General features: G+C 33.1%; 1 protein-coding gene across 1 annotated transcript in view; it reads left to right on the top strand.

Annotated features, from left to right (window-relative positions):
* The window catches only part of LMBRD1 (LMBR1 domain containing 1), a 105,426-nt gene that overhangs the window by 64,810 nt on the left and 24,603 nt on the right, over nt 1-16,013 (top strand). The window contains exons 10-13 of the mRNA XM_055329960.1: nt 12,811-12,875; nt 13,230-13,332; nt 13,866-13,970; nt 15,826-15,975. Of these exons, the coding sequence (XP_055185935.1) occupies nt 12,811-12,875; nt 13,230-13,332; nt 13,866-13,970; nt 15,826-15,975 (423 nt within the window). The remainder of the gene's footprint in view (nt 1-12,810; nt 12,876-13,229; nt 13,333-13,865; nt 13,971-15,825; nt 15,976-16,013) is intronic.

The raw sequence follows: 16,013 nt of genomic DNA, 5'->3' as shown, positions 1-16,013 counted from the left end.
CTAAACCTTAACTTTTCTCATCCTTCTAATGGAGTTATCTACTTACCTTATTTTTGTTATGGGAATTAAAAGAAATAATGTATGTAGTGTTAGTGCCTTTTGATGTAAACAGCTCAGAAAACTGCAGCTGCTGTTGTTACAGTTCTATATATATGGGATTTTTTAACTTCTTAAATACTGCCATAGAACTCAAGGAAAAAAATCAGTTTTATGTTGCAGACATTTATAAAACTAAGCATCTAATTAGAATAAGTTAATGGCTTCTACAAACAGCGTTTATATATAATACCAAACACATCTAAGCATACAGTCTAATGTTAATTAAATACTTGGTTAATTTCTCCCCTTCAGGAGGGCATATGTTAAGCTTATACAGCTAATTGGCCTTGGTAACCTTTAGATTCATTAGGTTTTAAATATAATTTTTGATATATACACACATATACCTCCTATTATGTACATACTTCTTGTATTTACATAGAAAGTATAAATTCATGTCTATAATTACATAGATATTTTTCACACTTTTTTATTGTGGTAAAATATACATAAATTTGCCATTTTAACTATTTGTAGGTATGCATTCAGGAGCATTAGGATATTCACAACATTGTGCAACTATCACCATTATCCATTTCCAAAACATTTTTTCATCTCAAACAGAAACATTGTGCCCATTAAACAGGAACTCCCCATTCCTCACCCACTTCCCCCAACCCGCATCCCCTAATGACCTCTATACTGCTTTCTGTCTCTGAATTTGCCTATTCTAGTATCTCATATAAATGGAATTGTACTGTATTTGTTCTTTTATATATGGCTTATTACAATTTGTATAATGATTTTCAAGATTCATCCATATTATAGATGTATCAAAATTTCATTCCTTTTAAGATTAAATAATATTCTGTTATATGTATATTTCCATTTTGTTTATCTGTTAATGTACATTTGGGTTGTTTCCAACTTTTGGTTATTGTGAATAATGTGGCTGTGGTAACTGGTATACAGCTCTGTGTTGAGTTCCTGCTTTCAATTCTTTTGAATATATCCTTAGAAATGGAATTACTGGATCATATTCTAGTTTTGTGTTTTTACTTTTTGAGAAACCTGAAAACTGTTTTTCACAGTGGCTGTATCATTTTATATTCCCACCAGAAATGCACAAGGCTTCCAATTTTTCCACATCCTTGCAAACACTTGTTTTCTGTTGTTTTGATAATAACCAGTCTTGTGGTTGTGAAGTGTCATCTCATTGTGTCTTTGATTTACATTTCCCTAATAATTAGTGATGTTGAGCATCTTTTCATTTGATTATTGGCCATTTGTGTATTTTCTTTGGAGAAATATTCATTCAAGTCCTTTGCCCATTTTTAAATTATTTGTATTATTGTTGTCAAGTTGTAAGAGGTTGGTTTTTTTTTAATAGTCTGAATATTAACCCCTCATCAGATAAATGATTTGCAAAGATTTTCTCCCAATCTTAGGTTGTCTTTTCATTATATTAATAGTGTTCTTGATAAACAGAAGATTTTAATTTTGATGAAGTCCAATTTGTTTAATATTTTTTGTTGTTGCCTATGCTTTGGTGTCTTATCCAAAAAATAATTGCCAAGTCCAGTACCATGAAGATGTTTTCCCCTTTTTATCCCTAAAACTTTAATAGTTTCAGCTTTTAGGTGTAGGTCTTTTGATAACTATATTGAGTTAACTTTTGTATATGGTTAAGGGTAGAGGTTCAGTTTCATTCTTTTGCATTTGGCTGCCCTTTGCCAAGCACTATTTGGTGAAAAGATAGACCTTTTCCAATTGAGTGGTCATGGCACCATTGTCAAAAATCACTGGATCATACATGAGAGAGTTCATTTCTGGTATCTGTTCCATTGGTTATATGTCTGCCTTTATGCCAGTACCAAATTGTTTTGATTACTATAGCTTTTACTAAGTTTTGAAATCAGGAAACGTGAGTCTTAAAACTTTGTTTTTCTTTGGCAAGATTGTTTTGGCTATTTGGGTTGTTTTTTTTGTTTTTTTTTTTTTTTTGAAATTGCATATAAATTTTAGGATAGAGTTTTCTGTTTCTGCAAAAAAAAAAACACCTTTGTATTTTTTACAGGCATTGCATTGATTCTGTAGATCACTTTCAGTGGTATTGATATTTTAACAATATTGTGTTTAGGTCCATGACCAAAGTGTGGCTTTACATTTATTTATGTCTATTTGAGTTTCTTTCAGCAGTGTTTTCTGGTTTTCAGTATGTAAATCTTTTGTCTTGTTTTAATTTATTCCAAAGCATTTTATTATTTTTGGTTTGTTCCGTTTATTTGAATCATGATATTCATAATTAAAGAACTAGCAAAAGTTTATTTTTCCACTTGTCCCACTAATCTAACCCCCAACATATACAAACAAACACAACTGACTTTCATTAGGTAACCAGCAGTGAAAAATAATTTCATCATACACAATGCTTAGTTGTTTTGAAGGTGCATGGGAATATTTAATTTTTTTTTTTACAAATATTTTTGTCATGCTAGAACCCTTTGAAATTAACTATGAATTATGTTTAAAGATATAGCAGATTTCCTTTCTCAGAATAATATTTAAAACATGTATGTTTTTGTTGTGGTCATGGTGGTTTGTTTTAGGCCACACTATTTGAATATGTCTAAAGACAAAGACTGGCACTTTCTAACTTTAAAAGAGTTTTATTAAATATTTTATTGGAAGTATAAGTGTGCATTCCAGATTTTTATTTGACACTATTCGAGAGATGTACTTTAATGCAGGTGCTTCTTAAGATGTGTTTTGGGTGGTTTAGGTTGGTAGTAATTGTCTACTAGAGTTTTTGTAATGTACAGTATTTTTTGTAAATTGCCAGTAACCTTATGGTATGGATATTGAAGTTTCATATAAGAATAAACCCACTTGTAAGTGACCTAACCCGTCTTTATATTGGTACAGTAATGAAACTCAAGTATATAAAAAAGCGTGGATTGGGTCTTGGAGGTCAGTGAGTGATCAATATATAACGTTTAGTGTTTGTGTGGAAGAACAACTTGTTTAATATATGTGGTTGATTCATTAACATTAAACTTAAGACCCAACAGTAGAATACTCATGCCTGGACAAAGCCTATATAACACTTGGATTTTTCTCAGTTGTCACAGCTTTCTTAGTCTTTTTTTTTTTTTTAATTTTTTTTTAATTTTTTTTTTTTTTTATTTATGATAGTCACACACAGAGAGAGAGAGAGGCAGAGACATAGGCAGAGGGACATAGGCAGGCTCCACGCACTGGGAGCCTGACGTGGGATTCGATCCCCGGTCTCCAGGATCGCGCCCTGGGCCAAAGGCAGGCGCCAAACCGCTGCGCTCTTAGGGACATTAGACAGCACTATGCTCCTGGGCTGTTTGAAAGTGCAAAAGTACCAACAGGAAAGCACAAAAATCCAAAAAATGTAACTCTAAATAGACAAAGGATACTTGTTTACCAAATGGGAGCTGAAATAAGAAAGAGTGTTGCCTTCTTGTTGAAGCTGGGAACTTGCACATCAGGTGACTTAGATTTTTCATTGCTCTGCACATATCCCGGAGGACCACAAGTGCCCCAGGTATTGATTTTAAGGTTGTAAATAAATTGTAGTGAGTAGATGAATTTGCAAATACAGAATCCTCAAATGAGAATCAACTGTACCTATAAGTAAAAACAAAAAAAATTCCCGAATCCAGCAAGTGCTCTCTCTAGCTCTCGCTGTTAAACTTTGTGTTTAAACAAAGATAGTGTGGGGAGGATTGCATGGGAGAGAGAAGACGAGATTTGGAGGTGGGCCTAAGATTGATCTGAAGTGCCCTAAAAGTTAAATGAAATAAGCTAGTCACAAAAAAATAAATATTGTATAATTACACTTATAGGAGGCATCTAGTATAGTCAAATTTGTAGAAATAGAAAGTAGAAAGTGGCCAGTGGTTGGGGAGAGGGAGACATGGGGAGTTGTTTAATTGATACAGAGTTTCAGTTTTGCAAGATAAAAAGAATTCTTGGAGATGGTTGCACAACAATGTGAATGTACTTAACTCTACTAAACCGTGCACTTAAAAAAGATTCAGTTGGTAAGTTTTATGTTATGTATATTTTATTGCTATTTTAAAAATAGAAGAAAAAAAATGACCAAAAACTAGGGAGAAATGAAGAGTTGGACTTAGGGAAAAAATGGAGGAAAGCACAATTAATTTCAGAAGACAAAATTACAAGGTGTCCAAAGGAGAATAGATTCAAATAAAATTCAATATGTGGCACTGAAGAAAGGTAGGAAACAACCAAGAGAAAGAAAGCAAGATGAGGTAGAATCAGTGTTGAAGCAGAAGAGAAAGAAAACTACATATGTATAATTGGTGTCTATACAGTAGCAAAACAAAACAAATTAGCCATATTTCAAAAAATCCACAATAGACAGACATGTATCTACATACTGAAAGAGCCACTTTGTACCTGGGAAAATTTATGTGCATTTTCCTTGCAACACTGACTTCAAAATTAAAGGAGAACCTTCAAGATTTCCAACTAAATCAACTGACTTGCAAGGACAACATAGATCTCTATTGGACTTCTCAAAAAAACACGATAAAGCAAGGCAAGAATGGGGGAACATTAAAAAGATCTCCGTGAAAAAGTATGAAGCCAGAAATTTATATTTAGTCAAACTGTCTTAGAAAAGTAGTTCTTAAACATTCAAGAACTCAAGGAATTCTGTATTCATGTTCTTTTGAGAAATCCACTAATTAATAAGCTCTAACCAAGAGGTGAGAAGGAAAATATGAATAAAGGAAATAAAGATGAATATATAATATTTCAGATCTATGAAGAAAAGGTGTGAGCAAAGGTGAGACTGTGTATAAATCTATGTTCTGTTGAAACTAATCATGGAATTAAGAAAGAAAGAGAAGTCGGATTTCTCATAGATTAGTGTATGACCAATAGGTGGAAGTTGGATACATAAAAACTAAGCGACTCTATACCAAAGTGCTAAATAAAAAAATGGGCTAAGGGCATTTGAATATTGAAGTACGCTAAAACAAAATATAAATCTTCTTGACAAAAGGGAACTAAAAGAGTGGAGAACACGTATTAAGTAAGAAAGAAACTCAAGAAATATACACATGATTGTCAGACAATAAGATTGTTGAGGTTAATGTTCCAGGCATATCAATAAATATGGGTGGACCTAACTCACTATTAAAAGAAAAATTTTAATTTTCCTCATGAAGCAAGATATAAACAAGATATGTTGTTTAAAGGAGCCACCTAAAATAGATTGACAAAGGCTAAAAATGCGTGTTGAAAGATATACTAGGCAAATGGAAATAAGAAAACATTTAGTGATCTTGATATTAGATAAAGTAGAATTTAAAGCCAAAAAATATTAAATCCAACAAAGGATCCTTTTTGTGATAGAACCCTTCCTCCTCCCATAGTTATTTCCATGCCCTAATCCGTGGAACCCTTCTTAGGTTACATAAAGTGGCAAAAGGGACTTTGCAGATGCAATTATACTTACAGACTTTAAAGAGGTTATCCAGGATTTTCTGGGTGGGGCCAGACTAATAACATGAGCCTTTAGAAGCAGAGAACTTTTTTGGCATGAATCAGAGATAATGTGGTATCAGAGATAGTAAAAGAGTGAGAAAGACTTGACTTGCCATTATTAATTTGAAGATGGAAGAAGCAGTGTGGAAAAAAATGGAAACAGCCTAAGGAATTGAGAGGCTCTTTGATAGCCAGCAAGGACTGTAAGTAAAGACCGTAGCCCTATCCTCTCAAAGAACTGAATTCTGTGAACAATCTGAAAGCATGAAGTGATTCTTCCCCAGAACCTCCTGGAGGGAATACAGCTCTGCTGACAACTTGGTATTTTGGCTTTGTGTGATCTTAAGCAGAGAACCAGTAGAGCTGTGGTGTGCCCAGACTTCTGACCCCCAGAATAAGTAATAGATCAGTTGTTTTAAGCCACTAAATTTGTAGGAGTTTATCACTGTAGGAATAGAAAACTCATATACTTATTAATATGAAAATTCACAAGTCACAAGGAAGATAAAGTAGTTATGTACCAAAGAACACAGTAACCAACTTTATGAAGCAAGAAGTAGAAGAGATTCTAGGAGATCTAGATTGAAATATGTTAACTGAGAATAACATAACACCATAGTCAGGGTAAGACATTTGAGGTACACAAAATTGAATAAGAATATAGAAGGCCTAACATATAATCAGTAAGGTGTATATAATAACTTCTGAATTTTACATCCCAATAATAATGACTATACCTTCTCTCCAAGTGCACATGGAACATTCACTAGATTGATTATATATTATGTTAGGAAGAAACTGTCAGTAAATTTTACAGAGTAGATGTATTACAAACAACTCTTCTCTGATTGCAGTGCATCATTAAAACTAGAAATTATAACAAAATCAATAAACTAAGGCATTTTTCACTTAGAAAATAACCTTATATTCAACTCTTGGATGAAAGGAAAGGAGAAAAACTGCAAAATTTCTAAAAATTAGTGATGGACACATCCTATTAGAATTTCTGGGGTACATTTAAAACTAATCAGGAAATGCAAAGCCTTAAATGCATTTATTAATGAAAATAAAAGGATAAAACTATACACACTAAATTCCAAGCACAAAAGGCTAGCAGTGGAGCACAGTGAACCAAAAGAAAGCACAAGGGAAAAAATAAATGTAAAAGCAGGAAACAATCAGGAAAAACAGATCAGTTAATATCCTTTCTATGTGTATGTTTTAATTAATAAATAAAACACTAACTTCATTGAAAGGAAACCGGGCCGATGGAGAAATGGTTGATGCTGGAAAAGTATGTAAGTCCACACCTGCTTATGTCAGGAGAGGATGTGCTGAGGAGTAGCAGGGTATGATAAAAGGAACCCAATTAAAAGAGCTCCTGCTTCCTAAATTTGGGACCAGTTAAGTATCAAAATATATTAATATATTGATATAAATAATAGAGAAAGGAAAACTCTTCCCTATAGTGGAATTCTAATAAATGTAGAATGAATGTCAGAAAATCAGCATTTGGCAAACACCACATACTGTTTCTTTTAAGAATAAATGAATACTAAAATTAGAAGGTGAGAGTTTGGTAACAACAGGATATTTGCATAAACTCAGAGTATTTCCCCAGAAGACTTATTAATTACAAAGAGAACAGTAGTAATTTTACAGTGGAAAAACATGACCTGAACCACCTTAACCACGTGATCCAAGTTAAGCTCATCAGTAATGAGGTGATAGATATATTGTGCCTCTGTCATTTCTGCCAAAAATACATGAGCTGAATTAAGTGTGAGGAAATAGGCAACCCACCTTGAAGGATAAGGCAAGTAACTGCTCTGGACTCTTTAAAGGTCATGAAAATAAAAGTGATTTAGGAACTGTTGCAATGAAAGGATATTAAAGAGACAAAAGCAATGTATAACACTGAATCGCATTTTGGACCAGGAAAAAAAACAAACTTTTTTTCTGTAAAGGACTTCAGTTGGAACAATTGAAATTTGAATAAAGTCTATAGATTAGATAATAGCGTTCTATCAGTATTAATTTCTTGATATTGACAATTGAAATGTGATAATGTGAGAGAATTTGCTTTTAGAGAATAGGTACTAAAGTATTTTTCTGCAACTTACTCTCAAAAATAATAGTTCAGCCATATAGATGGAGAATGATAAAGTAAATGTTAAGATTTGTAGAATCTGGCTGGAAGGTAAACTAAAATTCTTTGTGCATTTTTCTCATATATCTGACATTATGTTAAGATAAAGCATTAAAGTCTTAACTTTTACCAAATCACCCTTATTCCCCCCACCCCCAAATTTTGGCATTATCCTTACCATTTTTAATGTAAATTTTTATGAAAATCTCTTCCATAAGATTGTATTGAACTGAAGAAATTGTTTCTAATATATGGAAAATTATAACCATGACCAAGCTGGTATGATGCTGACAAATCATCATGAGAATCTTTGCAATAATAATTTTCTTCGCAGTATAATAATTTTTAGCCAGAACTGAATATTATTGATCTAACTTAAAAAAAAAAAAACTTTCGTAGAACATTTAAAACCTGGAAAACTTAATTATCTTCATAGAACTATAACTTACAATGTCCTATCAAGATCTGATAATGAAAATCATGTGTTCTTACCTTCTCCCTATGAGGAAAGTCTTGAAGACTAATTGGTACCTAGAGTTAGGGGCCCTGGGACCCATGGCCATTTGCTATGTAATACTGGACATATGAAATCAGATGATCTCTGGAAAGAAGTAAGCTCAGTCTGTGGTAAAATTTAAGTCCAGTTCTCTGTTCCAAAATTCTCTTTCAAACTCTTAACCTGGATTGACTTCATATCTTTTTATTGTAGTCATCTAATATTCTAAATGACTTTTCTAAGGCACAGATTCTTAATTTTAATGGAAGAATTATTTGGGAATCTTCTTAAAATACAGATTCTGATCTAGTCCACCTGAGATAAGCCTCAAGAGAATGTATTTCCAACAAGCTCCCAGGTGATACTGATGCTTCTGGTCCATGACCACTCTTTGATTAACAAGATTCTAAGCAATTTTAAAGAGACATCATGCATCTGTTTCCGAGCCTCATTGTTACTAAAGCATTAGAAACCTAGAAAAAGGTTTTTGTTGCTCGCATGCTTCAATATGCCTCAAAAACACAATTTTTTAAAACATTCTTGACACCGGCCATTGCTTTTGGCAAAAAAGGAAGCAGTACCTGGTATTTTATTTAAGGTAACATTGATGATAAAATTCAATAGAAATTACTTTTTACACTTAAATTTTTGTTGGAGTCTCTAGGTGTGGTAACTTTCTACTTTTTTGGGTTATATTCTAGATACACAAAAGTTATTTTATGCATATAGGAAGTTCACCTATGAAATCAGATAAGAAATATCTCTTTAAAAAAACAAAAAAACAATGCACCCTGTATTATTTCATCCTATATTGCTTGGAAGTTTTGTTTCACATTGTCAGACAATATTAAATTCTAGGATCGTGGACGCCTGGGTGTCTCTGGTTGAGTGTCTGCCTTTGGCTCAGGGTGTGATCCTGCGGTCCTGGGATCGAGTCCCACATCAGGCTCTCTGCATGGAGCCTGCTCTTCCCTCTGCCTACATCTCTGCCTCTCTCAGCGTCTCTCATGAATGAATAAATAAAAATATATTTTTTTAAAATTCTAGAATCAGAGATTTATTTTAAGCTAATAAGCATCTTAAAACACAGAATGATTTTAGGAGAATGGTAAGTTTATTTTTGCTAAAATGATATAATGCTGCTTTCTAATACCATGCAGGGTTCAATTTAAATAAGATTTTCCCAGTTTCAGCACAATTGACATTTGGGCCCCAATGATGCTTTGCTGGGGAGAGTGAGTATTGTCCTGTGCATTGTATGATATTTAACAGTATTCTTATCCATTTGATGTAACGCTCCCCATCCTGCCCACCCTACCTCAAGTCATGATAGACTCTTTTTAAACATTGTCAGATGTCCTTTGGGGGGGGGGTTCATCCAGTTTACAACCACTGATTTAAATGAAAAGAACATAGGGTTTTAAACTTAGTATAAAAGGGAAAGGGAAGAGATATGGGGGAATGGTATACTATTAATGAGATAGAGGAACTTCTAAATTTTCTTTGTTGGTAATGGAGAATTTTCTAGACAGTCGATCCATCACTGGTTTAGATAACATCACATATAAAGTTAGTAGTAGTAACAGTCAGTATATTTACTCTGACAGATAATGTCTTACTCAGTATTGCTCGGTATTCTTCATAGATTATAACATTTTACCTTTTTATTGTGGTTTAATGAAAGTAACATTATATCTGATTAATACACAGGAAAAAATGGGTTTCTGTCACATATATTTATATTTCTAAAACAACATTTTTAAAGAGGTCAATTTCCCCAACTTGATCTATAAATTTAATACAGTTCTGATCAAAATCCCAACAAGTTATTTTGTGGATATTGACAAATTGATTCTAAAACATACATGGTGAAAAATAAGACTTAGAATAATCACCATAGTACTTAAGAATAAAGTCAGAGGACTGACACCATTCACCCAGTGCTCATCCCATCAAGTGCTCCCTTCAGTGCCCATCACCCAGTCACCCCATCCCCCTGCCCACCTCCCCTTCCACTACCCCTTGTTCATTTCCCAAAGTTAGGAGTCTCTCATGTTTTGTCACCCTCTCTGGTTTTTCCCACTCATTTTCTCTCCTTTCCCCTATAATCCCTTTCCCTATTTTTTTATGTTCCCTGTATGAGTGAAACCATATAATGATTGTCCTTTGATTGACTTACTTCACTCAGCATAATATCCTCCAGGAGACTTTTAAAGAGCTCCAGCCCCTTTCTGTTTCCTCAGGTGGCTGCTAGGCTTCTAGCTTTTACAGGCTATCTTCCAAGGCTACCATACAGTTAGGAAGAATTGGGGCTAGAGCAAGTTAAAATGCTATAATGCTTTGTGTTCTTACCGAGATTTTGTCATTTTTCTTAAATGTCCTTGGACTGTTGCATGGCTTTGGTTAATTTCCCTAATGTGGAAAAAGTTAATTCTGACAATTTATGCCAGTTTCTTCATTGCTTTTGTGGAGGAGATTTTCAGAGGTTCTTACCCCTCTCTCTTTACTGATGTCACCTCTATATCTTAGTCTTTATTTCAAAATTGACATTTTAGCTAAAAGTGGAATATTTAGGTCAATTCAATGGTCATTACTGACATGATTCTGGAAGTGCTAATTTAAGTTCCCATTTAAGTATATGCATTTAAGTATATGTTGTTTTCTTGGTTTTTATAAAAGTTACATAATTTTTACATTCTGTATTCTATTGGGTAGCTGCAATTAAACAGTTTAACTGTGGGTCATTCATCTCAACAGATTGAGAAAACAGTCAAAGATTTTTTTTCCTTTTCTTTTTCTACCCTAAAATGGATATCAAGGAACAGAATTTTAACCTCTGCTATTTCTGTGTTGTGTGTTTGTTCTAATAATTGGCATATGGCAGTCATACTCCCTCATGCTACAAGCTATTTCTTATTAACAGTCTATTAGGAAGTGGTATGTTTCGCTTGTAGATCCTCAGTGTAATTACGTCGTCTTCTAGTTCACCCTAGGTATCAAGTAAAGATGCTCAAATCTAGTAGAAAAAGATTGTGTAAGCTTCTTTATACCTTCCACTACTGGACTTTTGTTACTATAAAGGAGTCACTTCAAACTTCTGTAGCAATGAGGCCTTTTTAAAAAAGATTTATTTATTTATTTATTTATTTTAGAAGGAGAGAAACCATGTGAGCACAAGTCGGGGAGGGCCAGAGGTTGAGGAAGAGGGACAAGCAGATGCCACACTGAGCACGGAACCTGATGTGGGGCTTGACCCCAACCCTGAGATCATGACCTAGCAAAAGTCAAGAGTCAGCTGCTCAACAGACTGAGTCATCCAGGCACACCAGCAGTGATACCTTTTTTTTTTTTTTTTAATAAATGAATTCTCATGTCAAATTCCAGTATGTAAAATGGGTACATGCAGTGTTTTCAATTTTAGATAATGATTGTATCCTTTTTGGTCCTCTTCTTGCCAATTTTCTTTCCCAGTGAGTTCCAGAGGCACTCTTTCAGAACTGAAGAATTCCGTAGAACACAGCCTAAAATGTATCCCAAAATCCGTCTTTATATGTGGGGTAGGATGATGTGTTATTATTTTACTCCATTTATCCAGGCAGAATTCTAAAGTATACTTAAACAATTATGTGGAATAAGATGAAAAACACCCTCACATTCATGAGGTTATCCATCTATTCCTATCAATTCCAGTCAAAAGAGAAGCCAAAAACACTTAACTGTGCTTAATTGGAATCTTCTTTTTTTTGTTCTGACTTTGTGGACTCTTCAGTCTACTTGTTGCTAGAACTTAGGGATGATGAAAGAGAACAAAAAGAGCCTAAGTTTTTACTAACATAAATTTCAGCCCTTTTTTATTCCCTAGAGAACCAGTTCTAAAGATTTTTTGCTTGTTTTCTCACCATCTCTAATATAAAGTTCATACGGTAGAAAGAAATATATTCTGCCAGTTACAAAGCTTAATACATTTCTCCTCAGAAATATTGTTTAGCATGACAGTTTCTTCAGTGCTGTTAGTACTCTCTATTTCAGGAATATTAGCAGTTATACAGACTTTTAAGGACCATGGTATGAGATATACACACACACAATATGTAAACAAAAACTACAAATTTATGTATGTGAAGCTATAAATTGTATGTATGTGTGTATAAAAGTTCTGTGCGGAAATGTTCCGGGCTCCCTTTTTTAATAACAGGTTTATATAACCTGGCGAGTTTCATGGTTTTGGTTATTTTGTGTATGTATGTAAGTCTTACTGTACTTTTCAGTTATCTTTGAAGTTTATATTTCATCATAACTGAATATGGACCTGTTATGTGACCTAACAGGGTCTTACTTGTTTACTTAGTAATGAAGACTTTTAAATACTTTGTCTCTTTTGTATGTGTGTGTTCAAACAATCTCATAATGAAAATTTGGATGACAGATGCCTAGGATTATATACTAAATTAAAATATATCTTGGGTCATTTTATTTAGACCATTGTCATATGCTTGTAACTCATATTGAACATAATGGTTTTGTGCTTTTAATATCAACCTCTAGAGCTATATTTTAATGATTTTTTTTTAACTTTTAGATCATTTGGGGAATATTTTTCATCTTGGTTGCATTGCTGTTTGTAATTTCTCTCTTCCTATCAAAGTAAGTATAGTACACATATTTTCTAAAGCACACACATCCTGTGATGTTATACAATTTCCATACTGGATTCCATTAGTGTATCCTATTCATCTTTGGTTATTTTTCTTGAAGTGTTCTACAGCATTAACTCAAAGAATGACTAGAAAGTTGCAATAATAGATGGTATTTCTTTTTTCTTTTTTCTGTATCAGTTGAACAGTATCTGTAAGGTATTTAAGTGAGGTTTAATTTGTTATCCATGGTTTTCTTTGACTTTGTTGAATCTGCATGCTTAAGTTATGATATTTTTCTAAGTTAATTGAAAATGTGCTAATATAATAAATAAATTCACTTTTTAAATTTTTGTTGTTTTAGTTTGGATAAAGCCCTTCATTCAGCTGGAATAGATTCTGGTTTTATAATTTTTGGAGCTAACCTAAGTAATCCACTGAATATGCTTTTGCCTGTACTACAAACAGTGAGTAAAAAAAAAAAAAAACAGTCATTGTATTCTCCAGCAAAAGTTCTCACACTCTGTCAAATTATTATGTTAACAAACTATTAATACTTGGCAATATATGCTTATGCCCTCTGTTGATTTGGCTCTTTATTTATATATAACTTCGACATTGATATATTATTTTAAAGATTATTACATTGATATATTGCTGAGCTCTTATACATAATTTGATTTGGCATACATTTTAATACCTCAGATGAGCTTTTCCAATTAATTCCTATTTTAAATTTTTAATGAAGTCTTTCATTCCATATGTAAATGTAATTTTAGTTTAATTTATTATAGGATTTTTCTTAGAATAGTACTAAGCAATTTGGTAACAGTTTAGTAATTGTTTTTTGGAAGATTTTTTTTTTGTATCATAGTAGCATGATTTAAATCAGGGTTGATATTTTACACATTTGTCAGATATTAATAGTGAAGTTTCAGTTAATTTTACATGACTTCTAGTGCCCTGTTTATGTGTTAAATTAAATTTTATTTTTTTTCAGGTGTTTCCTCTTGATTATATTCTTATAACAATTATTATTATGTACTTTATATTTACTTCAATGGCCGGAATTCGAAATATTGGCATATGGTTCTTTTGGGTTAGAGTGAGTATAGCAATATTAATTTTGATTTTTTTCATCATTTGTACATAATCTCTATTACTACAAATTAACTTATTTATAATATGAAAGTTGTAAATATCTTGCTATTAAAAGTGATGGAAATATTGGCTTCTTCACTTCATGTTAGCATAATGGTGCTTTTTATCTAAAAGTGGTGATTTTTCAATGGGCAAGTTTGCTCCCTGTGTACATTTGGTTTTCGGTTGTTAAAACTAGTGGGTATTACTGGTGTCAAGTGGGTAGAGGCCAGGGATTCTGCTAAACATTCTGGATTGCACAGGGCAGCCTCCCATAACAAAGACTTACCTAGCTCCAAATGTCAAGAGTGCCAAGGTTGAGAAACTCTGGTCTAAAAGTTAAATTATTTTCCTTAGTGTTTGGTGCATGGAAACACATTGAAGTACAAATGAATACACTGAAGCTCAAAAGATGGCCCTTCATACTAAAATTTCTATATGACTGGAGAAGAGTTATTTTGAGATAAATTAAGAATTTCAAAAGATGATTCAGGTAGAGATTACTTCTACCTGTGAGTAAGAGAAAACCCAGTTAAATAGTGGTTTGAACTAATAAAAGATTTCTTGCTAAAAAAATCTAGCATTGCTTTGTAGCTCAAAAATGTCAAGTGCAACATCTCTGTAATCCTCTTGGCTTCTCCCTCATGATTGTAATATAGCTGCTGCAGCTCCATTTATCCTGTTCATATTCCATTAGAAAAACATATCAACAAAGCAGTGCTTTCCCAGAAATCCCCGGCAGCCTTCTTTCCTTTTGATGTTTAATATTTTATCACTGCTAGGTACGACTAGATGTAAGGGAAACTGGGAAATGTCAAGTTTTAGGTGTTCATGTTATCATCCCATCCAGAATTGGCACTCTTTTACTCTATATTATACTAAAATCTGTTAGTAAAACAGGGAAGTGATTTCTTAGTTGCTAAAGTAAAAATGTGCTCTGCCATTGAAATGAAGTAAGTCCCCTGGCTCATTGTATTTGTTAAAACATGTTTTAGTTTTCCTTTATTATAGATATATATGAAAATATTTGCAGTCAGATTAATATAAATTATTATAAACTAGAACTTGTAACAGTATAATATGAGAATATGAGTGTTTCATAGAAATGAGTATTTATAAATGCGTGGCATGTCTGTTCTTGTGTAGTAATATTATATAAAACCATGAATATATTACTAATGCTTATAATTTAAACTCATTCCTCTAATCTTTAGATAGCATTAGTGGTAGCTCATAATTCTCCTTAGTACTATAAACTTATAACAGATGCTATTATGTAATAAGTTTGGAAGATGTGTCTGGAAACCAACCAGGTGAATACTAATATATAATTTATTCTCTAGGTCTTCAGTTTTTCAAGGATCATTTATAGGATCCTTTGAATATAGTTGCTTTACTGTGACTTTAAAATAAACATAAATCTAAAACTAAAAGCTTTACAGAGAAAAAAAATGTCTTTGTCATTCACGTAATCATTTGAAATGCTTAAGAATTTTTTTTTTAAGATTTTAATTATTTATTCATGAGAGACACAGAGAGAGGCAGAGACATAGGCAGAGGAAGGAGAAGCTGGCTCCATGCAGGAGCCTGATGCGGGACTCTGTCCTGGAACTCCAGGATCACGATCTGAGCCAAAGGCAGACGCTCAACTGCTTGAGCCACCCAGGTGTCCCTGATTAAGAACTCTTACTCTTTATTTTAGAAAAAAGAAATGCTTGGTTGAACTGTATTCATTATTACCTCTAACACATAAAAAGGACTTAGTGCCTTAAAAATAAAGCATATTGCTGAAATATTGTTACTGTCTTTTTTCTTTTCAGCTATATAAAATTAGAAGAGGTAGAACCAGGCCCCAGGCACTCTTATTTCTTTGCATGATACTTCTGCTTATTGTCCTTCACACTAGCTACATGATTTATAGTCTTGCTCCCCAATATGTTATGTATGGAAGCCAAAATTATTTAATAGAGGTAAGTGCAAAATTTTGAACGTCATCATTTTGGTATTT

This window comes from Nyctereutes procyonoides, unplaced genomic scaffold (genome assembly GCF_905146905.1).
Source record: "Nyctereutes procyonoides isolate TBG_1078 unplaced genomic scaffold, NYPRO_anot_genome, whole genome shotgun sequence".
Lineage (NCBI taxonomy): Eukaryota > Metazoa > Chordata > Mammalia > Carnivora > Canidae > Nyctereutes > Nyctereutes procyonoides.
Note: the sequence above shows the minus strand (reverse complement) of the source record. Positions and strands in the feature narration are given on the sequence as shown.